Source organism: Chelon labrosus (genome assembly GCF_963514085.1).
Source record: "Chelon labrosus genome assembly, chromosome: 16".
NCBI classification, from domain to species: Eukaryota; Metazoa; Chordata; class Actinopteri; order Mugiliformes; family Mugilidae; genus Chelon; species Chelon labrosus.
Genome location: NC_140349.1, coordinates 25486098 through 25512293, shown reverse-complemented (window position 1 = coordinate 25512293; position 26196 = coordinate 25486098). Strand labels below are relative to the sequence as shown.

Below are 26196 nucleotides of genomic sequence, written 5' to 3'. Positions count from 1 at the left end.
GGGGCCTCTGTGGGGTCAAGTGGGTATCAGACTCACTGATACAACAAAGCGGTTTATTCAACAACACCATTACAAGACTGCCCCAGAGAGATTGTGTCCAACACCTCAGGGAGGGGTCGGAGTGTGTGTGTGTTTCTGTGTTAAAAAAAAACAAAAAAAAAACAGAGAGAGAATGCAACAGCTGCCCGGACAGGGACAGATGGGACGGGTGGTACAGTCAGCTGAGGGAAGGAGGGGAAATTATGCCAACAAAAGGACACACTCACACCATCTTTCCCATCTGATTAAAAAGCAGTTACACACAGGCTCAATCTTATAATGGCTCCCAACAGCTGACTGCGACGCATCGGTTTTAAGCCAGCTGTTGGGCCAAGAGAAACCAGAACCGTGCACATGTGTGTACATCCCTGCATAACTGTGGACTTCCCACATTCAGAGCGTGCCAGAAATTCCTTGCTGAGGGATGTGTGGGAATGGCAGGAATTCCTTGAGGCTGAAAGCGTGGACAGGAATAGCGTGTCCACAACATGGACCCCTGATCCACTGATGATCCCTGATGCTCTGAAAAGCCTGCAAAATAGTTGCTGTACTTGACTGTACTTGTACTTGACTGAAAGCTTGTTTAATTCATGAATGCTACACTGAATGGAATTAATGTCATTCTGACACATGAAATTGATTTCACACAAGTATGCATGGACTTGTTTAATGTTTCCCCGTGGCTTAGATTTTAAACTTGAGGTATTTCCTTTTCTACAGTGACAACTCTCCTGAAGAAAAGCAAAACATTGTCCAAATTAAATATATCTACTGCCACGGTGTTCCAGATAGATTCATCTAGAATAATCCATATACTGTCAAACACTTGCTTCCTTAATCAGTACTTCACAAGCTTTCTATTACAGCACATATGCAGCTTACAACCGTTGTAATATTTGTAAACTTTCCATGCAACCAGCAAGCAAATTCTAAGTACGTATCTGAGGCTCAGTAGGTAGAGCAGGTTGTCCACGAACCAGAGGGTTAGCAGTTCAATCCCCGGAATGTGCCACATTCCGAAGTGTCCTTGAGCAAGACACTGAACCCCCAGTTGCTCCCAGTGCGTGGCACTGGTGTGTGAATGTGTGTGTGCTTGTGTGAGCGAATGGGTAGATGTGTCTGTGACTGTAAAGCGCTTTGAGTACCAATAGGTAGAAAAGCGCTACATAAAAACAAGGCCATTACCATTTACCATATCTGTAATGTCGCAAAACAGAAAATCCAAGGAAAATGCTAATTAGGTGCGTTTCCAAGTACTGGTTTGGAGTGAAAATAAATACACAGCATATGAGAAGGTGGCGAAACTATTCATAGGATGTTTTAAAAAAAAAAAAAAAAAAGAACAGAACAAGTAGTTCTTGAAGAAGAAGCAAACAAAACCAGTCGTCTTGGCCATCCACAAGAGAAAATTTGAGAGAGGGCCTCAGGCTTTTTTTGCTCCAATTGGGTCATGTTTCATGCTGTCCAAAGAGAAAGACAAGGAAGGCAGTGATAGTAATGCATGCAGCGAGGACCATATGACTACGCTGACTACATGAGTACCATACACATGGGAGAGACTTCTTCAGGAGCCGACACAGCTGATCGGTTACGCAGGTTTGCTGAATCCGGATTATTTCAAAAAGGTGTTTCCATCTCCCATTAAGAACATGAAGGCAAAAACCAACTTAAGCTAGTGAATAAACTTTTGTGAAAGTTTAAACTTCTTTACCTTTACGTACAAACACTGACTCGTTCATCAGTTTCCTTCATATTGTATTTCCTCATTTATCAACCCCCTTTTTTTACCAGTGTTACTTTCCGTTTATCCAACTCTTTGTTTCCCACAATAAACCATTCATTGTCTTCTTCTGTTCTTCCTATTCTAATACCATTTAAGTGCTTTACATCGTTATTTATAGCCAGCAATGCTGTCTTATTCATCACCTCAAGCCTGGACTAGAATTAGTTGACTTCTGACAGGCAGGACTCGCTGTCCTAGTAAAGCAGTGCTGATTGGCAGCTGCTCAGGTCACCTTATTGGACAACAAAGATGCAAGAAGAGCTGCTCTGATTGGCTGTGCCACTTAACAATGAGACTACTGTAGCAACAGCTGAGCATTGGCACTGTACATATCCAAATGAGTGGGTAACTTGTTAACAGGAAAGTCTGTACTTGTACAATCTGTTGTTTCATCTGGTGTGATATGTACCTGTATTATCAGCCACAGCCACTCGAGCAAATGCAGTATCAATATACAAAATTTCCACTTTCTCTCTAAAGAAAATTTGTTTTTATCAATGGATATTCAGTATTCACGTCTAAATTGTATACACAGAAAAGCCTGAACTGCAGTAAGGGGCACTACAACTCAGTGACCAACTCTTTAAAGCAGACAGACAAACTTACAGCCCTAGGTTATTGAGAGAAATCTTTCCACACACTGTTGGAATTATTATTATTTCTTAGGCCAGCTGTCTGATTGGATCCCAGACACAGAATGAAAAAGAAAAGATGCATATTTTATGAGTCTGTGAGACCTGGGGTGTTTGTTTAGCATGTGTTTCATGCTGCATTGTATCATTATCTACCTCTTCTAGCAGTGGCGACTGAACAGCACAGTCTGTTTTATTTGTTTTAAGTCCACTCAGATACTTTGTGTTCCTCCCCATTTTCCTCTTTATGTCCCCAAATCTGAGTTCTGGGCCGGGAGTATAGAAAGAGAGAGAGCGCACACCATCTTTCCTTTACCTCCGCCTGTTTCTGTTCTCTCCATCCGTCCAGACCTCTAATAGCAGGGTAGGCTAACCGAGCAAGAAATGGGCCAGGGTTACCCCAGCGACCCAAACACAGCAGGGGAGGAGGGGAAAGGGAGGAAGAGGAGGAGGAGGCAGGGAGAAAAGAAAGACAGAAAGAGAAGAGAAAGAAAAGATGGCTTGTTATTGGTGCCAAGAGTTCATTCGTCCGGGTCTTTAAATGGCACATGATCCCATTCTGACAAACCGTGACACGACAGAGAATGAGCTTCGTCCATAAAAATCTATAACTACTGTAAGAGAAAGACTACAAGCACACACTTTATTCCCACACATTTCCTCCAGACAGTGATTTGTTAAACTGTGTAGTCATGTTTTCAGCTGCTGACTCCTGCCACTTGCAGCTCTGGCTGCTGCAACCCTTCTTCTTCTTCTAGTTCAGCTATTCCAGTATTCTCAAATACGCCATCTGGAGGCGATGCTTTTAGCCTGCAGGATTACTGAAGAGCTACATAAAACTAGTTCATCAATACTCAAGTAGATGAAGATTTAGCGCTTAGAGACAGAGAGAAAGAGAGACAGTGATGGAACTGCATAAACCCATAACACTCCCTCCATGAAAAGCACTCAACAGCACATCTGTCAAGGTCCAAAGGCATTAACATCATTACATAACAGCACTCCTCACCCTCCCGTTGCAACCCACTCTTCAGCCGCCCAGTCAGACCAGTGGCTGAGGAGGCCAACAGATGGACAGACCTAATCCCACACACTCCCTCCAAACCAGGAAGTGATAACTGGCAAGCACCAGGAACACTATCACGCAGATAGACCGAACAGTAGCTCCAAAGCAAGAGCATTGTCTAGTTGTCATTTCATTTATGTGGTTTTCATTGCCTTTTTCTGCAGGCAATGAAGCAGTCTCCATCAAGGTCCTGGGGCTGTGGAGCAACCTGCCAACTCACTGCCCTCCTTTATATCTGGGGTTTGAGGTTTTTTGATTTAAAACCGATACTGCTGACTGCCTGAAGTCAATCATTTGTGTAATCTCCACGGAACACTAAAGCTTCCCACTGAAACGTGCAGGAGTTGGAATCTTAAATAACAAACCAGTCATACAATGGGTACAGAAAGTATTCAGACCCCCTTAAAACGTTCACTCTTTGTTATACTGCAGCCATTTGCTAAAATGTACACATAACACCCCATTCCGACAGAAAAACACAGAAATGTAGACATATTTGCAAATTCGCTACGCTGTCGCTACGGAGACGGGCCCTTGATGTAGCTATCCAATCACATTCTGGGGAATATGGTATGTGATGGCGGGAGTGGAGAGAGGAGACAGAAGGGTGGAGAAGAAGAGGGAGCGGGATTCAAGGAGAAATTACAATGGAAATGCTCTGCCCCCATCACACTGATATATTAATCGTGTGCATGTGTGTAACTCTTATTTCCTCTATCAATGAAATACACAACCCTTTGCCACCATTACCACACACACAACGTAGGAAAACACTTTTGGTTCTGTATACGTGGATGTGTTTTACCTGCTATCTTGCTCGACACATCTCCTTTGGACTCTTTAGGGAGGGATCCATCTGTAGGCACACGAGACAGAAGAAAAATCAGTATGGCATTACGTTTACTCATACAGCGTCAATAACAATACAAATTGTCTCAAGACACTTTACAAAACCCAGTTTGAAAGCCAGCCTGAAACCCCCAGAGCAAGCACTAAGGCGACGGTGGCAAGGAATGACACAGATTTTATTTGATGCTCCGAGTAGAACTGATGTGATAGGATACGTATGCATACTACACACAACTGAAACAGAGAGGAGGAAGCAAATCATTGAAAAGCTAATAATGCTATGCTGGTATCTTCGATACTGATTTACAGTTCTCCAAAATAACATAAGCAAAATGCAAGCAATGGGAGAAGACATAGTAAGAGCCATTCAAATGTCAGCATATTCTCACAAGGCTAGTGCCAACAAGCTGTTAAGCAGGTAAAGCATTCCGTCTTTACCATTATAGTTTAGCAATGTCAACTATTTGCTAACTAACTGAAAGCCTAGTACATCTGGTTCTGGTAGGAATACCATTCTTTTTGCAGGTTTATGGTCATGTTTGTCCAGTACAAACAGAGCAAAGGCTTTCTTAATAGGGTTTCTGCATATGTTAGGCTGATGGAAAACTCAACATTGGCTTGTACAGTAAAGTGAAAAACCAAAGTAGCAACATAGTCTCTTAATCACAGGGGTAACCGGTCATTTTCAGAAACGTGAGCAGATTTAAAGTCACTGGTGCGAGGACAAAGGCAACTGTGCGTCTCAATCATGTTCCCCTTGAGTTAATTTTTACCAAAGTACCAGCAATTTGACAGTTTACATGTTTCTAAACAGAACCTTCTGCTTACACAGGACCAGTGCATGCAGGAATCATCTTCTCATCACCCTGTATCTCATGACCAAGGCCCACTGGTTTCTCAGCTAATACAACAATTGGCCCATTGATCCAGCCTATAGTTTGTGTGAAAGAGAGGCTGCTGCTGTGACTGAGGAGGAGATACGGTCAGTGTCATGTGCTGTCAGCATGTAAACAGGCTGGTCGCTGGGCAGGCTGACTCAGTGACACATGTTCCCTCTGTTCTGACTCAGGATTAGTCCTTCCTGGTCAACATTACAGAGTGCTGCATTGACAGGGAGAGGCTGATCGTTGTATCTAATTTTTCTTTCCCCAGTGATGGAGTTTAGGAGAAGTGCAGTGTACTACGATGAAAAACTAAACACAAACACACCGAAAATCAATCGAAAACGATCCTCCACATATTAACATAGTATATGCCTCATTCATGTTACACAGGGTCAACTCTTCGGGCTTCCCTTTTTGGGTGTCGTATACACTGCCACCTGCTTGTATGGAAAGTTATTTCCTTTTTATGCAGGAACAGAAAGTACATGCTAGTTGGTCGTTGGCCATAGTCTTTGCGGTTTGTTTTACTGCAACTCTGTGGTTCAGACACAGACCATGTCACAGTGAGCCATTATTACAGGTAGTTCACAGATGCCAGTTTGGTGTGTCCGTACTCTTATGTTTTGGTGAGACAGTATAAAAAAAACAATTCAGAAGATTCAGCTGGAGTAGCAGAATAGTGCATTTAAAGGCTCAGAAAAGATCAAAACACAGACATTAGTAATATTCAGAGACAGGATTTTACAGCAACAAACATAACAGTGTAATCTGCCAGGAACGTGTACTCGCACGTCTCCCAATGGACAACACGTCATTTCAATTATGATGTTGAACTGCAGCAAAAGTTGAGCTTAGGGTCACCTCGTTGCCAGACCAACCATGTCTTGTTTTGCCAGAGGAGTCTGTGCAGGCACCTCCTCCACACTCCCTCATTTGAAATGAGAGAAACGAGCCATGATTCATTACATTACTTTTCGCAGGAACATCCATATTATTAAGTGTGACATTGGATGTGTCAAGGCTTCAGAAACATGAGTTGTCTGATATCCACAAACAGTAGAGTCTTGGACAACTGAAGGGTCATGGTTATAAACCTAGTCTCAAAATGTTCCTGCTTTGCTAAAGGACCACAGAGTAAATAAAAAACGGTGATGACGAGTTTCTCTGTCAGGACCAATACCCCTGTATCCCATTAAATCAGCCTGCTATTTACAGTTATTACAATACAGTAGTACATGACAAATGGCTCCCCTCAAGTCAAGTATGATTTTGCACCATATCGCTGGTAGCAGGATCCATTAATGAACATATAGCAGGAGAGTACACATAATAAAACTGCACAAGAGTGAACATGCTGGCAAATAGACCCAATGCCACAGGCCTAACACAACAAGCAGCTCCCACACAGCACGAGAAAGCAAAGCCTAGTAGTCAAAAGAAGCACGAAGATCCCAAGGGAATTACTCTCTAAAGTCAGGTACATGGGGAAACTTCAGAGAATGAATGGGATAAAGGAGGCAAGAAGGGAAAAGAGAAAGGCAAAAGAAAGACCAAACACCCACATACTTCACATATTTGCCATGCCAAAGATGTCCACTTAAGCCACAGCGTGCAACAATGCAATACCAGAGTACAGTAGTGGTTTCCCACAACTTATCACAATCTAAACAGTAAGACTTGTAGCTGAGCCAAAAGTCAAACATGTGTGAGCAAAAAGGAGATAAAACACAATGTATGAGTGCATAAAGAGTCACAGATCCTGTGCACAAGCAGTTACCAGAGGAGGCTTTTCCTCTGTGACGGGGCCGTTAGAGAAGTGGGTTAATTCAGCCACACACAGAGACATACAAACACACTGATCCAACTTTGTTACAGACCTTAGTAGGAAAAGGCCACCGCAGAAACGTCAGCAGAGCCGTTTGGATACAGTTCAACAGATCACACACAAATCAAACGGCCGTTGAGGAAATGAAAAAGGCAAAAGCCGCAACGGCCCCATCGCATAACATCCAAACTCTCCCCTCTCCGAGCTCACCTAGACTCCAGCCCTGCTGAACACTGCATATACTGTATCCCAAAGTGAGCTCCCTTCCACAGATAGCTCTCTCTTGTCCCGACACACAGTTTGTGTCTCCGAAACCCGCATTAACACAGGACCACCCTTTCTGTGGGCCCCTGCCTTCCCCTTCTCGGCAGGCACACTCATAGTTTGACTCACACACAAATAGGAAAGACCCCCTTTCATTTAAAAATACCTATTGTCTGGCTCATGCAGACTGAACTAGAGGTGTGAGGCACACAAACAATGAGCAATACCCCGCTGTCAAAGCTGTCTTGAAGAGTCTAGCTTTAGATATAGCTGTAGGGCTATAGCAACTATTTAAATGTCAAGGGCCATGGACAGCATTTTCAACAACATATTACCAAAGGGATCACCCATCTGAGAGGAGATTTGTTGCTTGGCACATTACATTACACAAGATACATCGCATGCCTCATGGTATTATGGGAAACAGAGAGCACTGCTACTGGATAATGCAGAGTATCAACAGAAATCTTCACACGAGCTGCTGGAAATGGTATCTGGAGAGAAAAGCTCCTCACGCTTACACGGTTTCTGTGAACTCGCAAGATTAAAAAGTATAGGCGCTTTACAATAGATCATGGCTTCTAGACAACACAATTCTTTCGTCCATTTTTGCACAACAGAATTATAGCTAATCACAGTGACACAGGAGGAAGTTACTCTAGTACTACCTTCCAAAATTTTGTGCCACCATTTCATTTATTTACAGCTCGTTACCCTTATCATGTATGTGCTTAATTCATACAGCAGACAGAAAGCACATGGCCAACTATACCCAGAAATTCCAAACACATGTAAAAACTAAGAACTAACTTTATTTGTTAAATAATTCACCTGTGAAAGTTAATTACAGCGAACTAACTAGCTAGTTCTTCATTCCAAACAAAGCTGAAACACTGAATGTTACACATCACTAATAGTGCACTACCAGGAAAGCTCTTAGATTCCAGACAGCTGGATGAATCTTTAACCTGAAACCTAATCTATGACTGATAGGAGCAGACTCAAAATACTGAGTGCATATTCTACATATCATTTCATTTAATCAGGATTCTTTAGTCCCGCTGCTCTGAAATGCCATTTTTCTATTCATCCCTGATGTTGTCTGCTCTCTCCTGGGATCCAAGGTGTAAAAAAGCCCCTGTTGGATACTAAAGATGAAAAAGCCTGGTACTGCTCTGAAGTCCAAAGGCCACTGCATAAAACTATCCCTCATTTGGCTTGAGGACCTCTGGGACTATCTCAAGGACAGTCTCTGCTTTAAGACACAAAAGGCCACTGACTGTGATGTTTACGGTGGATCGATTTCTCTTGGTTACCGGCCCTTAGCAAAAGGGGAAGAAGGGGACGAAAAGTAGTCAGAGGAACAGACAGAAAGAGAAAGTGAGAGAGATGGGGAGGTCAGCAGTGAGATAGCAGTTTTGAATGCACTGGAGACCCAAAGAAAAAGGAGTACAATGGTCTTTCAGGACTTGTCCTAGTTTGGTTCGGTCGCTCCATCTCTTTCTACTCTCGAAAATAGGAGCAGAGAGCATTTCGGCAAATCTTTCACACTGATCCTAATCAATTGCAAGGTAATTCAATTCTTTTAGTGACCTCTTTCATTAACCAGCTGGAACTCCGTTAACACAGGTTGTCACTTGAATCTACAATTCTCCTCTCTTCATTATTTTTCCAAGACCTACCTCTTCCTCTCTGTCTGTCTGTGAATTTCACTGCTCTTTCTCTCCTTCTGTTTCACCTGCACAGAACAGACTTACACATTTCGCTCTGAAAGGGCAATATAATCTTTCACTTACTCCAAGGCTTATTGTTTATGTTCCTCTTACAAGACTGCGTAATGAACTGATTCTCAGAAATCAGGATTTCACGGCGATCTGCCACCTGCGCCCCCAACCGCTCCCCTCCAACGTACCTCCTGTCTTCTCCTTCTTCTCCATCTTCTCTCCATTTTTCTCTATGCCCCCTCGACTCTTTTCCCTCTCTTGTTCCAGTTTGTTTTAAGAACGCGGTGGAAGAGCAGCAAATTTTCCCCGAGCTCACACCAATTAGCTATCACGCAGGAGAAATTACAGAACGGGAGCACACAGATGAGAGGGAAAAGTGGGACAAGCTCCTTTTTATAAACACGGAGAGAGGCGAGAGGTTTTCATATGTGCGTGCATGTGTGTGTGTGTGTGTGTGTGCATGTGTGTCTCTGTTGTTCCTATGAGAGAATTTTAAAAAGCCCAAAACTCATTCATTTGCACATCTGACAAACACTCTAATCGTTCAGTTCCCTGGTTAATAGGGTAATGGACGACATTTGACATTATCATATTATATTCTTAAGTAACTTTAATTCAACAAGGAGTGTGCACGAGGCACAACTGTCACTCAAAGGCTGTCTTAACTTTTCCTTGCCTGTTTTGTAAAGGGCTGCAGATCCCTCGTTCTGTTTGCCCTGATCCACCAGCTGCTAGCTGACACCTATGTTGCAAAAGGAGCAGTCTTGTGTTTTTGTTTGCATTGCACTTAAAACCGTATTAATACATCCAAATGCAACGTGTGATCCACCCTTGAACTCATTGTTCTATTTCCAGACCATAGAAACTGACTGTCGTTATTATCGGGCGGCCTTTGGTCTTATCTCTTGTTATCTCTGGCCGGTAACTGTGTGTCTGTCTGTATGAGCTGTAAAAGCTTAGAGACAGCACAGGCCTCTGCAGACCTGGTACACATAGGCGCGTTTGTAAAGAAATGGCATGGGTCAGACAGACTGACATGGTAGCTGTTGTTGCCATGGCGACAGACTGAAAACCCAGTCGGGACACAAAAAGCAGTACAAAACATGCTACGGTATAGCAATAAAAGTTGCCTTTCTCTTCGTATATTTCATGTGCAAGCGTTGAAATATCTAACCACATCACTGCTGCAGCCTGAAAATTACACATGGATGGTACCTTCCCAAGGTCTCCATAGCGCTCAGTATAGGCATAAGCCAAACTGTCTGGTATATAATATATGCTCATACTTGTATGTAGTATAATTCGGTTGATTCGGTTCATATTTTCGAAAAGCTACAACCAAGAGACACTTTCACACGTAGGTCGTGGGAGTGTTTATCCCTCCAGTTGTTTTATTTGGGTTGGTGTGAAAACTGCAATCTTGCTCCGTTCCGGAACAACTGAACCGAGCTGAGCCCAGTTGGAGAGGGTGGTCTCAGGCCGATTGCAATCTCTCCCTGGAGCAGTTTGTTTGCGGTGTGAACGCTCTTTACCCACAAACCGGTATATAACCAAGTAGTTTACCTGATGTGTCTCTGGAAGAGCGGGCACCAAACAGAGATGTCTGGCAGCAGCAGTGCGACTCCCCACAACAAAAAAATGTAATCAATAAAAGGTCTTTTCCCTTCAGGTGCTGTTAAACTGTAGCAGAAAAAGGGGAGAATAATGTGCAAATATTGATGGAAAGATGACATTTCCGCAAGGTTCAACTAGCTGTTTTTAAACAGGTAGATGAAAAGGATTTTAATTATTATGCAAATGATCGTGGTCAGTTTAACGTAATTGTGATCCAGCTATTATGTGTTAATTATGACACGCCAATACACACTTGTGTCACGTATCTGTGTGTGAGTTTGTGTATATATTTAAATATATCTATGTGCGGTGACGCACAACAAATCCACCTTCTTACCTCCCTCTGCTTCTGCACTACATGTCCGTACAAAAACACACACACACACACGCATGCACACACGCACACAGTAATCCCAGAGAATAAACACCAGATTAGATTAGGTCAGTATGTTTAATCCAATGAACTCTCACCTCTAACATGCCTAATGCCATTAGATCTGACAACAACACACACTATCTCACACACACAAACAAGCAGGGGAGCAGACTTGTAGTGCTGCCATACAGCTCTGCTCTCAAACACACCTCATACAGTATATACAGTACTTCCCTCTTTAAGTAAGTCCATTTCCCACACAACATTGTTACATATATCTTTACAGTGCATTATGAATGGTGTGTAAATCTACTGTATGTAAGGGCTATTGGTAAACTATAACCGGCAGCTTTTCACATTACCATGTATGACACATCCAGAGAAAGACAAAATGTGTTTACAAGCATGTGACTATAAGAGAAGTGAATGTTGTTCCTTCTGAAACTCAATCTGGTGCTTTTTGTCTGAGTTTAGGGATTGTATTACTGTAGGTTACCTAAAAGGTTCACGCTGACATCATATGTGCTTTGGGCTACGAACAAATCCGATGCTGCCATTCATTTCACTTCATGCCATTCGATGGCTTCTTTCACTGTGTTCTGATTGAAAAATTACAGTGTTTAGTCTAGCCAGCCATCTGTGATTCGGGTTTTCCGACCATAGAGTGGACCCCAATCTGTGAGGTCGAAACATTTTTCCCCTCTTTGTCTGTAACTATGGTAGTCCCCAAAATCTTACATTTGCATTCATTATTTTTCCATTTGCATCGATGCTCATGCATACATTAGTTCAGTTACATAGCACAGGATCATTCGGCACACCATTCTTTTCTGGTCTACAGTTAGAAGTTAGCTGATCAGTTTGAAAGACCTCATAAAATGTTCCCATTTATCCTCTGTCTGTGTGCTTCCAACCACTAAACCTACTGTGGTTCAGACAGGAAACTATTACTGCCACCATTAGAAATTCACCTCTTGGCTCACCTCATGACATTCATTCAACAGCACATTCAAAGAAGAAAAAAAAGCCAAGGAGGCAAACGTAGACTTTGCACACTGGAATACGTCACTCCAATGCCAAAGTAAACTCGACCCGGATGACCAGTCCTTACAAGCCTGTGATACGATCCACAGTTCAGTTCAACAGTAAACACATTGAGAAAGATTGAGTATTGTGCCTGCTTGGCATAAAGTTTACTACAGACAAACTAGTGGACATAGAGGAACGTTCAGCCTAACCTAAAAAACGTGGCTCAGTGAAGACCAAAAACAGAGCGAATTATGAACGTAGTCACCTGTCACAACTAATCCACATTTTCTGAGGAGCCTTAATGACGATTTATGGTATACATCGTTTGAGTCCGCTAGTGTAGTTCTCCGTCCACACAGAGTAGGATTATGTGAGTTCAACAAATATGGAAGCTGTGGAGACATGTTTGCATTAAGTCCAACAAGCTAACAGTATATCGCCCCTGGGAGATGACGCTTTTCATAGGTTGACTGCCGATTGGTTAAACTGCTACCTGGAGCTGGGAAGAGAATGACCACAAGATAAGAGGTGAAGGGGAGAGAAACACAAAGAAGCACAAATAGAAAAGAGGCACAGACAATAGTTAGATACAAATATTAATTTTTAATGTACTACACTACTACACTGAACTCCAAAGGATTTCTTATTCTTGTCTTTTCCATGGCGGGGATAAAGCTAAAGGATCAAGAGTAGCCTACATTTCTCACAGTTCCTTCTGTTTTTTACTCTACAACATAAAGGTTGGCAGACAGCTACAACAGGCAGATGTTCATCTGCAAAGCTCAGCATAGCGCCAACACAGTATCATGCTGAAGACTTCAATTGACCTCCTCCCACTTTCCTGGAGATTAGTAGCTTGTCTGTATCAGGACTGCTACAGCTCGTCAGGTTGACTACAGCTTTTGGAACCTGTCCCGTTTCCAGGAGAAGCTTTAAAAGAGCAGAGTTACGGTCACATGACGTGCAGTAATAGTGGGTGTTTTACACTGCGATTTGTCAAATATGACATTCTCCTGCCCCTTTGGAAACACACATTTTATATTCGGCGTGTCACAGGCTGTGCATGCTTCTGCTGCTCTACGGTGTCATTCCTCTCACTGAAAGAAGAGACTGGGAACTGTGTGTTTGAATGCTAATGGTTTACCAGAACTTTGATCATACTGCTACAGACTTCAACAGATGACAATCGAAACAAGAAAAAACGCTACAGCTTCCTCCCACTCAAACTGACCTCACAGCAGACTGTGGTCGGACCTGACTTGCTCTGCTAGCTCTAATCTGCCTTTTAAATTTTAATGAACTTGCACCTGTTATGAGGGGTGAGGAAGATTTAGTGTTTACTTAACTACTCATGGGGAAATGAGAGCAATTTAAATTATTTACTCTATAATATTACTAACTGGCAGATGCTCTCAGCATGTATCCAGAAAAGATCCCTACATTGAGAGAGATTGTTATCCAGGACATGATTAATTCTGCTATAATGGGGTCAGCTGATCGCCGACAGTTATTTTATTTGTAATACTTTAAGCCGCCAAAAAACATTTTATATGTCGGTGAAATCTCCTTAAATTTCCGTCCTTTTACACATATGTGAATAGGAGGTTTTTGTCTGTAGCACTAATGGCTACAAAGTGCATGAGCAGCTGATTTTGTTTCCACATGCTCAGTGTTATATTTGTGTTTCATTTTAAGGGATGAATGCCCTTATAACTGAAACATTACATTTTTAATGCCACAATAAAGGGAACAACTCAAGCAGAAGGAGAGCTCTTTTATCCGTGTTTTAGCTTAATGTCAGGCCCTGTTCTAAAAAGCTTTTTACTCAGCCGTCCATTTGCTTTTGATTGAAGTTGCCTTTCTCAATAAAAGCCTAAAATCTCATAACCATCATGTTTCCCTCCAGCTGGCTTTCATTTATTATTTTCCCTTGGCTTTGTTTTGCACAAGAGCACAGCTACTTTGAGGTGTGTGGAGTTCCTGGTATTAAGATGCACATGAGTAAAAATGGGCACTCGCTAGAAAAGCCCGACTGATTATAGTGTACTGTGACCAAAACAAAGAGAACAGCGACTACTGGTTTCACAAAGCTCGTTGTACTGTGAACCAGATGATGCCTGAGTTCAGAGAAGAGTTCATCTTGATTCCTCAGCCAAAGCATCTTACAGCTTGTCTTTGAAATGCACTGATTCCTGGGCTGCAAAACATTTTTGCAATGAAATGCTGGTCCTTCGTTGGTTTAAAGAGAAGTTGCACCCAGGTAAACACTGCAGACGATTATAGCAGGGGTCACAGATCGTATAAAAAAGATGGACTATGGAGCCAATGAGGAAGTGACTTAAGGTGATACACAAAGTCGCAAGGTGCTGGGTCCAGATAATAATAGATAATAGGCCTGAAAGAGGGGTATTTTGGCAAGCATATGTCATTTCTGGCTCCAAAAAGCAAGCTTTCTATAACAACCCACCAACTTTTTGGAAATGCTGTAAGACCCCTTTAAAGTGACAGGGCTTTTGGCAGTTGGAAGCTTGTGTTCAAATCTCCAGTTTCATACTCATGTAGTTGGCATTTCGTCTGTGCTTACACATTTGGAAAAACTTGTCAAATAAAAAATACATACAAAACCTGATATCAAACAAACTGACAACAACATTTATTCATTTGTATTGATGTGCAATGTACTGATCCTCTGTTTACTTTCACCCCATTAACTTCAGATGATAAAAGAAATCTGCTTTGTATAGCATTAGGTTATACCCTCTGCTCTCCGTCTGACTTGGCAGCTTTAAGCCCGGAGGAAACCTTTACTGAGGGACCTCAATCAGCCTCCATCTCCTGGATCAATATCCATTAGTCTCAGAGTGCACGTATGCATGCACATGTGTGCGCACGGACCTCATCCTGGGTGAATGGGCCTGAGTCATAAATGCAAGCTCTGGAGCAAATTTCTACCTCGTCTGTTGCACTCGCTCTTTTGCACAAACATGGGTACACACCGATGCTCATTCAAACATACAGACCAACCTTATGAACGGCATGCTGCAGCCTCTAACCGTTCATTCACAAAGGTCTGGCAGTGAGGACTGTAAAATTGCCACTGTGAATAATATCTAATGCTTCCAACAAGTAATAACTGTATGAAATCAACACTAAATCAGTCTCTTAGTCATCTGTGGAGCCAAAGATATGTTTGGAGTGGAACAACTTGATGATTGACAACATGCCACAACAAAACTCCCCGTTTCAGAGCTGTGAAGCCGCCTAGGTATTAATTCCAGTCTGGGAGACAGGGGAGAAAGACAGGGGGAAGCTTTTTTCTATTAGTTGTCATTTTGCATCAGGACAGAGAAGCCCAACACGACACAACAAGAACTAGGGGGGGCGGAAAACATGAAACAGACATTGGCAAAGGAAGGCTCAGACAGCAGGGAAGAAAGCGAGAAGACATGGGGAAGACAAAAAAGACCAAATGCCGAAGGATGGAAACAGAGATGAGGACGGAGCTGGGGACGGAGAGAAGAGAAAAAGCGTAGCCTGTGGCAAGACACTCAAACCTGTGCATGTCAGGACAAGATTCTCAGATCTGTGAGGAGGAAGTTCACAAGCAAAACAAATAGGAGGGGGGCCCAAATGTGACACTCAAGCCTCCTAACTAGCTCACTGTACAAAGACAGTGGTAGGCTTTCTATACTTATATACATATATTGGTTTCACTGCTGGTATCACCACTGAGAGGACTAATTATGAACAAGACAAGGATGCTACACTTGTTCAAATTTTTTTCAGATAGGCAACCATAAATATCTGTCATCTATCTTGGATGCATGTGCAACAAGAACCTGAGCTCAGTAGTAGCAAGTAGCAAGTAGTTTACCAAAGAAAAAGAATTAATGGCAAAATAACCTACAAGCTACAAGCAAGGAAGCTACAAGCTACAAGCAGCTGGAAACATCTTCTCATGTCCCCAATAGCCACACTTTGTTTGCATCCCAAAAAATACAGGACATGCCTTGCAGTGCCTAGCAAAAATCTAATTACTGTTCTCTGGTCTCATGCTTACAGTAAATATCTGTCTATAGTTGTAATTATCTCATATCGTAGGTGGTCTTGTCAATCATTGCCCAGTTAACGTCAGAAAAACTCGTGCCGGAAATTTTCACAAGTGTCAGACAGCAGTGAAGAACTGAACGGCAAGATCAACAATTTAGCACAAAGAAGAGATGTTTGAGGTGTTAGGGTTAGGGTTAGGAGAGGTGTGCTGTACATGGAGAAAACCCAGACATATTCACTGAAAGACGGACGTGTACTTCTCCAGCTGCTGTGATTGGTCCAATATGCATTTCCCTGTTAGTGCAGAAAATGATCTCTCTATGTCTCCTACTTGCAGTGATTTTTGTAAAAGTAATCGCTGATCAACATTTAGAAACTTCAACTCCAACCTGAGGCACTCAGTTCCACAGAGAAAATAAACACAGCTGACTAGCCGTCGCCTACCGTTTTAGTGGTGTTATTATACCAACACACGAGTGATCAAGCATAAATGCTTTTCCAGGTGTAGACCCGTTATGGGGATGACTAATACAACCAATAAAATAAGTTTAGGTTGAGACTGTGGTTAACACTAGCAATTTCAGAGGTGGCCTAAAGGTTTCTTGTGGTTAGTGTTTGAACATATTATCTGTGTTTTATGTGGCTGTTTCTAAAACTGCTCAAGCACTCGCAAAGTGCTACAGACATAAAGATCATCATTATTACAGGCTGGATCATTATTATCATTATTATCAGCCCATAACTGTGATGATTAAGAAAATGCATCAAGCACAAATTGGCCTAAAATTGATGATACCAGTGTTAAAATATGCTTGGGCTTACACAATGCCAGCTGCAGACAGCAGCATGAAATGTTCATTCATGACTCCTCAACGTGTTTTGGTTTCCTGGTCATCAACTCACAGATTTGTTTTCACTGTTCCCACAATTGCTACTTTATTAATTCAGCCCCACCAATACCAGAAGCTAATTATCTGTGTCACTGCATCTCTCAAACAAAGTTAATGTGTGGTTAAAGTGCTCTGTTGGTAAATAAAGACCCATTTCTGAACCCCAAACTTCAACTGCAGCAGATGGGCTTGTGGCAATATTAAGATACCATATATAAAAATTATACAGCAAATTAGCAACAGATCTGATTAACAATGGAGCAGAATGGCTGCAGCTGCGCACCATCAACAAAACATACAAATGGGGTTGCAAGTGAGTTACAGGATGCTCCTCGCCTCTCTCCTTAACAGGAAGCCGAAAGATCAGCTCAGTGCGGATACTGAATTTCCCTCTGTGGCTTATTATCTCACTAGACACAAAACCACAGGAGCCATGCAGTGGATGTCAATACTCCACTTTCTTGTCTGTGTTTACACTGCTCTCAGCGTACTTCAAAATCTCAGTTCTACCACAACAGTGCCACGCAAGACAATGTACCAGAGCAACCAGAGGAGAACGTGCGCAAATATGCAGTTTCACTTCTCTGTCATATCACAGTTTCGTATTTGAGCACAAACACTTATTTGTGTATAATGAACATGCATAATTAAGATGCAAATAGCATTACAACTATACTGCAATTGATTAATTTTAGAAATATTTTGCATAGATATAAGCAGTAACCCTTAAAGACAACTAAAGCATGCGGACAATAACACTAGCAGACATGACATAAAGCACTGGATCTGCCTGCAGCCAGTCATCAGAGCCAGATCTGGAAAATGCAAGTGCAGTCTACACTCTTACCAGCTATTTTTATTTTTATTTTTTTCCAAGTCAAAGACCCGCAGAGAGGCAGGCCTTAATTCAAGGATCACTATTTCATTCAACTGTACCCTACTGAAATATATTGTACACATCTGTGCCAACTGTATACATGGCATATAGTTTATTAAGTAGGGGCATTACAATTAACAACATACGCCATCCTGACAAGTGTTTTCACTTTGTAAAGTCTGCATAACCTGATTATGTGGGCACTAAACTCTGCAAGGACCCCTGGAATTCACAGTTTAAGATGCATTGTTATAGCCAATCAAATCACTGTAGGCCCGTGTTGGGACTACAACACAGTCCTTGCTGATATATTAGCCTTCTTAGCTAATGTTAGCAATTATGTGCATGCAATTGGGTAGAATATTGCCATGTGTAAAATTTAAATTTCATTGTATGAGAATAATTCAGCGTCAGAGCGTTTTACCACATGTGAATAAAAAGTATCCATTTGGCCTTGGTAGCTATGTTACAAAGCTAGCTTATGCTGCACAGTGCACACCCAAGCTATGCATGCCACGCCATGTATTGTTTACATAGCTTGTCCGGTTGCGCTATTTTTTGACAGCAAGGAAATCGACAAACAGTGACTAACAAGAATACTTCATTTAAACAGGCCCTTGTGGTTTTTCTTTTCATCCAATATACGATTGAGACTCTAAGACACACGCTAGCTTTGTCAACTCACTACCAAGCTAGCAATGCTAAACTAGTTAGCGTATGTTAGCTAGCAGACAGGATTCACCAAATCTGACTCAGGATTCACTAGCATACAGGCTAATATTGGAAGCTAACATTGAAACTGAGGAGTTACAGTACAAGTCCATTGTCGGACAATCCAGACCTGCACATTTTCTTGTAAGAATAAAATCTCTGGTCACCCCACTAAGTTTAAAATAAAGGTATCAAACATACGGCATTTTAACAGTATATTAATCCCAATAACAAAAAACATGCTTTGATCGAAGCGTGTCTTGGCAGAGCTGGACGGAGAACATACGTTTGCGGTTGCTGTGTTTTTCTTGCTCTTAACTCAAACCTACATTCCTCGTCCTTATTTTGACAACGGGTGGTGACGTGAGTGTTAGTAGTGCTATGGAAATATTATAAAAAATAAACTTCTGTATTGCAGAAAACTATACGAACGGATGACCCGGCGAGACAATATATGAGCGTGTCCGGAGATGGAACCCGGACTATTAGCGCTCTGGCTAACGTTGCCTGGCTAGACAGTCTTGGTGAGCCATCTAATGTAGCTAGTTACAGAAATGGATGCAATACATTTCAGAGATTTACACAACTGAGTTGGTCATTGTTATCTATCGGCCCTCTTATTTAGGAAAGTAGTAATGGATTTCATGGGCTCCAGCCTGCCACACTCCTCACTGGTCGAGCCCCAAACCTGACAACACAGATGGGAACAATGTCCCTCACGTAGCTGGACCACAGGGAGCAGCTCTCCGTTGAGCCCAGTCCAACCTCTCCCACTTTGGGGGGGCTTACCGGTTTTGAAGCTCGCCTCGATGTCGCTGGCGTCCTTTGTCGTCTCCTCCGCTCCTTCCCCGGAGCTCATGGCTGCCACAACCCGAACCTGGAGCTCAGTATCTCCCAAGTAGTTCTCCCAAAAAATCGACAAAAAGAAGGCACACAATCACTCCTGTCCTGACAAAAGCGTCATTAAAGCCACATGGACGGTTACGGTGACTCGTAGAGTCTAGCAGTGCCATTTGCAGACCTCCATTTTGGGGTAACGTAATTGGAAACGATCAACCGGGGGCACCGGGTTCCTCCTCGGAGTAGAACCGAGGGAGAGTCGCTGGAGCGCTGGTGGTGAGGGGGGCGGGAGGGGCTGGGTCGCTGCTCGGTGAATCTCCGTAAGCTTTCGGAAGTGAGCAGGCGGTGGGTCATCAAGGAACGACGGCGGTCACAGTTTGTCTGCGACCGACTTACAGTGAAATACAGAACATTTAAAACCAACACACAGACTGTAGCGATGATTGTAAAATCTGTCAGTTGCATGAATATGAAAAAGGCAGGTTTGTATGCTATGTTTAACTTGGCCTGTCATAAATACACTTATAATGCGACACTGTTGGGAAAGGATCACGTTTTGAGGATAAAAGCACTGGTGTTCTTTTTAGCACATGCCTATGTCCATAATAGGTGTTTGCATATTTAGTTCTACAGAAAGAGAAGAGAAAGAAGGAAAGACTCCCGGATACAAACAGAAGAGGTCAGCTGTTTTGACTGAGGTGTTGCGGTATTCTGAGCTGTATTACTGGCGCCATCTGCTGGCTGGCGCTGGAACTGATGCTTCTGCGCCAAGTCTTTCCATTTAATATGTAGAATAAAGGAGATGTAAGACATTTATGTTTTTTAGCCTCAGCTAAATACAATCAAAACTGGTTAATCAGCAGCTCTTTCAGAAAAAATCCTTTACCACGTATAAAACTATCGAGACTTAAGGGGAATAGGCAATCTGTGAATTCCTCTGACATGCAGTCAGATTTGATACTGTGAAAAGAAGATGGAGCAATTGACATTTCATAATATTGAGCAGCATTTTTAAAATGTCTTTAAAGCAACACAACACGTCTTTATTACTATGAGCAGCACTGAAGATCATCTCAACAGTGCTGCATGCGTGTGAACTCATAATATAATCCATAGATTATGGGATTTTTACTTGCTTTTGCCAATAAGCTACAGAATGTATGTGCTAGATGTAGGCATGACCACATTACTCCTATTTTTGGCTACTTTAAATCGACTCCCATTGTGTTTCAGAATTGATTTCAAGATCTTATTGATTTTGTGTCCTCAGCCTCAAAACTGAGATGGTGAGGGTGCGTATCTAATATTTAATGGCAACCGGTACCATTAAATATGCGTAGCAGCTACTGCAATGCTTCTGTCACCATTCAGTCTTAGTTGTGACAGAGGGGCATACAAAAAAGTTGTTTTCAGATTTAAGAGGCCTGAAGCTAAGTGCACATGCTGTCAAACAAGATGGGTGCTCATGATCAACCATGAAAGCAATTGGCAAGGTCTTAAATTGAAATGAAAATTAAACAGGGCGCCAGTGAAGAGAGGCTAAAGCCAAGGTGATATGGTCGCACATCCCTGCACCTGCTTCTGGAGTGGACTGGGAAATGCACAAGTATAGGAATTTGGCATAGTCATGACATAATGAAGGCTTCAATTACTTTTTCAACATCATGAAAAGTCCAAATTGGCCAGTAACTGGATAATAACAGCTCCAGAACTTGTCAAGCGAGACCTTACAATCACAGGTGAGTTATTTGCACATGCCTTCATGTATGGGGTGAGTTGGCCTAGCTTATTGGCTATAAAACCATTGGACTGCACATAATTAATTCAGTTATGAAACCATTTAGCTAAAGGAAATTGTTAATGTCATATAAGGAGTCCAGGAGATGCTGCAGTACGTGAAGTCACTAGTCTTTAGCAGGAAGTACAGCTGTGCAGCATCAGCACAGAGGTGACAGGAGGAGCTATTCTTCCTTATAATGAATACATGTGGGAGCGTCTGCTGGCCATTGTGTTATAATCATTACTATCATCCACGGCCTCTCCAGTTCATGCCAACTTAATCTTTTCTTGAAGGGAGCAGAAGGTCCTCATAGTAATGAGAGCATCACAGCATGGCAGCATGCTCCAAGTACTCTGAAGTGTAATACACACACACTGTTCACAAAATGTTCCAAAGGATTCCCATTGCGTGGAAATGTTGATATTGATTAATTGTCAGGGAAACATAGCAGCACACAGTAAAAGGATTTATTGATGAGATGACATTATAGTGTCCTTTTATAAGTGGAGCTCAACGTGAAAATGACCTTTAGTCGGAATGTATTAATTACAATCAGCAGAGGACTGGAGATCAGCCTCTTTCCTTTGAAGCAGCTGTGAACAGTCTGGAGGCCTGCTGGTGATTTTCAGATGCAGGACTATGATCCATGCAGGCATGTCTTTTTAACGTTGTTGTTTTTTGTTGTTTTTTTTCTCAGTAATCCAACAAAAATTTTGCAAATAATCACACTTTAGAAAGTTTTTATTGCGGAAGCTCGCTCACTTAGATGTCTGGTTTCTCTCTGGAGCCATTATCAGTAATAAAAAAATCAATGTCAGATGTTCCTTAAGATAAGATGATCAAGAATGTGCTGTCTATCTGCAGCACAGAGTTAATGGCCTGATGTGTTACATATAGAAGTCATTTCTTGTTATATCTTTTTATGGCAGCCTAGTGAGGCAGGGAACATTGACAGTTAGTATTAACTGAGAGCAGTGCTGCTGATATTACATGAAAATACTGCTTCAAGCAAAACCTAAATCATTTTATTGATATCTGAGTTTGACTATGGTGTTTTTAATTGTTATTTTTAATTTTTATTTTACTTTCTCACGTTGATGCAGACTTGTAGCTCGTGATGTCCAGCAGGGGGAAGGCTGATACTAGGGATGGACTGTCTTTCTTTCACAGAGGGACATTAATACTGAACAGTGAAAGGATGAAATGAATCTCTCCTCTCCCCTCTTCTCCTTGTACTCATTTTTTTAACTGGAATAATATAATCTGCCGTCTCTATGGCTACTGGAGGATGTTGGAATAGCAGAAGTCCAAGTAATGAATACATTTCTTTTATTTTATGTTCTATAATACAGTTTGTCTGAAATGCCAAAACATTAAACCTCATTCTCCGAACCGAATGCTCAGTGGTGCGAACCCATTTATTGAATCAGTCACTCTTTTTTCATTACTCTTTACACTGAATTACACATGCAGTTTGGGGATAAGATTTAAAGCTTTTGCCAAGCTCTAAACACATTTTGGTGTTTTTGTTCTGCACGGTGACAACACACAGAGAATAAAACCACACTGTTATTATTAACGCACATGTTGAATCTGATTAGTAATCAGAATAAACAGCCAGTTCCAAATTAAGGAGGGAGGAAGAGGAATGCATGCTGTAATTACAGATGGAATCACAGAACATGTCGTTCATGACTATGGGGGACGTGGGAAAATGTGTTGAGCTGGTTCTGTAGGGCGTCCATAGTCAGGGCATGACAGGGAGAATGAAAGATGTAATTCTTTCTTTTTGCACTCCTCCAGTACTGCTGGAAAAATTACAAATACAAATACACAACCACATCAGGTTCAAGAGTAAACTTAGAACAGCTGAAAGAGCTGAGATTTCATTATATGAAAGTAAGTATGCACTCAAGCTTAGTTCTACTATAGACAGTAATATGCAGTATTGTGTGTGCTACATATTTTCTCTGTATATGTAAAGAATGGTCTGATTGAAATCCATGGAAAAGCATCTTGAGTATGACACTGTGGATGAAGCTGCACTCAATTTGGCAAAAAGCAGAAGGAGAGGTCAAAACATACAGTAATTGGTCATCGCTCCATGATGGAAGTGCCTCGGCAGCATGGGGGCAGCATGGGGGCAATTTGACCCTCCGTGCAGCTATCAGCAATCATAGCATCCGCAGAGGCCATGCAGTGTGGAGCATCTTCCGACACTTCTGGATGGAGGTCATTTTACTTGACCTTGAACAAGGGAACCACGAGCAGGTAAGGCGTCCTGAATACACTGTATGTTGTGATTTGGTATGCTGTGACATTTCAGTCCATTCAGACTGGTTTGACCAGAGTTTTGTAAATGTTTTCCTTGTTCTACCAACAATGCCTTGCAAGGGAGGACACTGCCTGTGATGAAGATGAAAGAGACACCCAGACACATTAAACTTATTTGTCTTGGTTAGTTGCTATTGTTCTCTTTTTTGATTTGTTTTATTGGTTTTCAGTGTTTTGCATTGAAGACAGAGAAGAAGAACAATGTTTTTCTGCCATGTCTGTAAGATAAGATTTCACATTGGACAAAAACGGTTTGATGTAGTGTGTGATGGCTCCTCTATAGCGTAGCGTATATGCATATGCACTGATTTTTGTGTGTGATCTGAAAGCAATGTTTGGTCTTGAAGAAACATGTAATAATGTTCATTTATTCTAGCTCATTTAATCAGCTTCTCTGGACAGTGTGGCTTTGGATTAGATTTGACTGACACTGGTGTGAACTGGTATTTATTTATTCTCTGATTTTGGATGAAAACCTCAAACACTCGAATCAAATGAAACACGAGCAAAGAAGAGGTTTCGTTCCATGTTAAAAAAAATTCTGAAGCAGTGAAAGAAAAGTACAGGCGAGAACAAGGCTCAGTATCGGCGGTGGGTCCCTTTAATAACCGAACGGCTGACCCCTGCCTTTAGGTTGTTTCATTCCCACAGTAACCCCCGCCAAATAGCAATATGTCCATCTGAAATGTCAGCCGTAATTACTAGTGTGCTCAGAGACAACCTCTAAAATGAAAGAAAGCAGGTCATGATCATGATCTGTCTCCCTCACTCTGTCTGTCTTTCTCTTTGTCTGCCCATCCTGTCTGTCCTCTACGTCATTGTTGCTGGAAACCTCTAGATCTGGCAGAATCAGTGTGTGTGTGCGCGTCTGTGTGCGTGTGTGTGTGTGAGAGCGAGAGAGAGAGAGAGAGAGAGAGAGACCAACCCCTGCTGCTCTGTCATAATTACGTGGAAGGAGAAAAAAATAACAGCAGGTGGTACTGGCACACACACACACACATGCAGACACACACCCGCGGGTGTGTCAGTGTGCTACAGCTGAAGTACACTAAATGGAAAAGGGTAAGAGGTTAACTGCACTGCCATGTCGCCAATATACTGTAGGCTTTCTTTCACTCCACTGTTATCGTGCAAGACACACGCGCTCTCTTTATCTTGACAGATTAATTCCTGTGTGTGTTTCGTTCTCACTTTTGTTACTGTTGGGAACACACCCGACTGCAGACCAGTTAATTGGGGACAAAAGGTGGTGGTGAGGGCAGCTGCTTCACTCTCAATTGGAAAAACACTAATTGGTAGGTCAGTGGTCAAAGTAGGGGTTAGGTGAGGTTTATGTTAAGGCTATGGTTAGGTAAAAAATTTTGGTTAAAGTTAAGATAGGATTAAGGTTAATATTAGCTTAACTTTAGTGTTTGGTTGAAGTTTGGATAAAGCTGAGGTTATATTTAAGTTAAAGCTAGAAGGTTTGGCTTAAAGTTAGAAATAGGCTATTAGAAATAATATTAGGTTAATGTTAGTGTTGGGTAATGTCTAATGTCTGTGTGTGAGAAGGTCCATCTGTGATAATTTTGCATGCCATGAATTTTATTTACGACTCCTTTCTATCAGAATAAACGCAGTGTTTTACACTCAGTGTTGTTTATGTCCAGGTACCAGTTTAACATTTTGGGAACTAAGCTTTCTTTCTTTCTTTCTTTCTTTCTTTCTTTCTTTCTTTCCAGCAGTCTAGATATCTAACAAAGTGGTCATACAGAAGCTGTTTTGTACCAGCTTTTCCCTGTTTTGTCAATGGATTGTCAATATTAGCCTGAGGAGTGCCATCTGTATCTTCAGTGCTGAGGGACTCAGAGGTTATTTATATTTTCTCTGAAGCAGCGGTAATTGAACTTTCTTGTCACCCATAACTGAATCACAGAGCTATTCCACACCGTCCCTGAGGCGTAGTCTGCCCAGTGCTATAAACGGACTCTGCTGCCAGAGTTACACCGCAGATGCAGTGAGAGACCTTTGAGGGACCTGCAAGGGACAAGTGTTATTAGCCTTAAGGAAAAACACTGGTGAAACTGAACGAAAAAGTTTCATCAACAGATGATTTGCTGGCTATTCTTTCCTTTGAACGTCAGCATGGGTTCTTTAATTTCCAGAGCACAGGCCAGTAGGCTGGAAATATGTCACTAAATTGGTCTCTGTAACTTAAGATGTATGAGTAAGAATTCTGGTCACTAAATTCAATTATGGGATGCTGAGACAACCGACTTTTGAGTTAGTAAAATGTACCATTCCAATGTTGAATCAGAACAGTAGAATGAGTGGAACAATTGATAATTTTATAAATTGATGCTAAAATAACTGCACTTTTTGACAGTTAACTTAATTTCTGCAGGAAGACTAGTTCTAAACCAGTAGGCTACAAAAGGCAAGGCTAGTAACAACAACCCTCCAGCTTATATTGCAATGTGTGACTTTCCAAGAGTATTCCAAGAGACGACTTGGTTAACCTTTACAATAACTGATACAACTGCAACAGATAACACCAGCAACTAGGGTATCCCACTACAAAACATATATAATCTGATCTCTATTATTCCCCCTCTCTATATATTTATTCGAGCTCGCACTTTGTAACGTT

General features: G+C 41.9%; 1 protein-coding gene across 2 annotated transcripts in view; it reads right to left on the bottom strand.

Annotated features, from left to right (window-relative positions):
- Positions 1-19667, bottom strand: part of LOC311501164 (triple functional domain protein) — a 68262-nt gene extending 48595 nt beyond the window's left edge. For both annotated transcript variants that reach the window (XM_084562849.1, XM_084562850.1), the window contains exons 1-2: positions 19403-19667; positions 4326-4376 (exon numbers count right to left, since the gene is read on the bottom strand). In XM_084562849.1, coding sequence (XP_084418975.1) covers positions 4326-4376; positions 19403-19472 — 121 coding nt within the window. In that variant the 5' untranslated portion in view covers positions 19473-19667. The remainder of the gene's footprint in view (positions 1-4325; positions 4377-19402) is intronic.
- Between the last annotated feature and the right edge of the window lie 6529 nt (positions 19668-26196).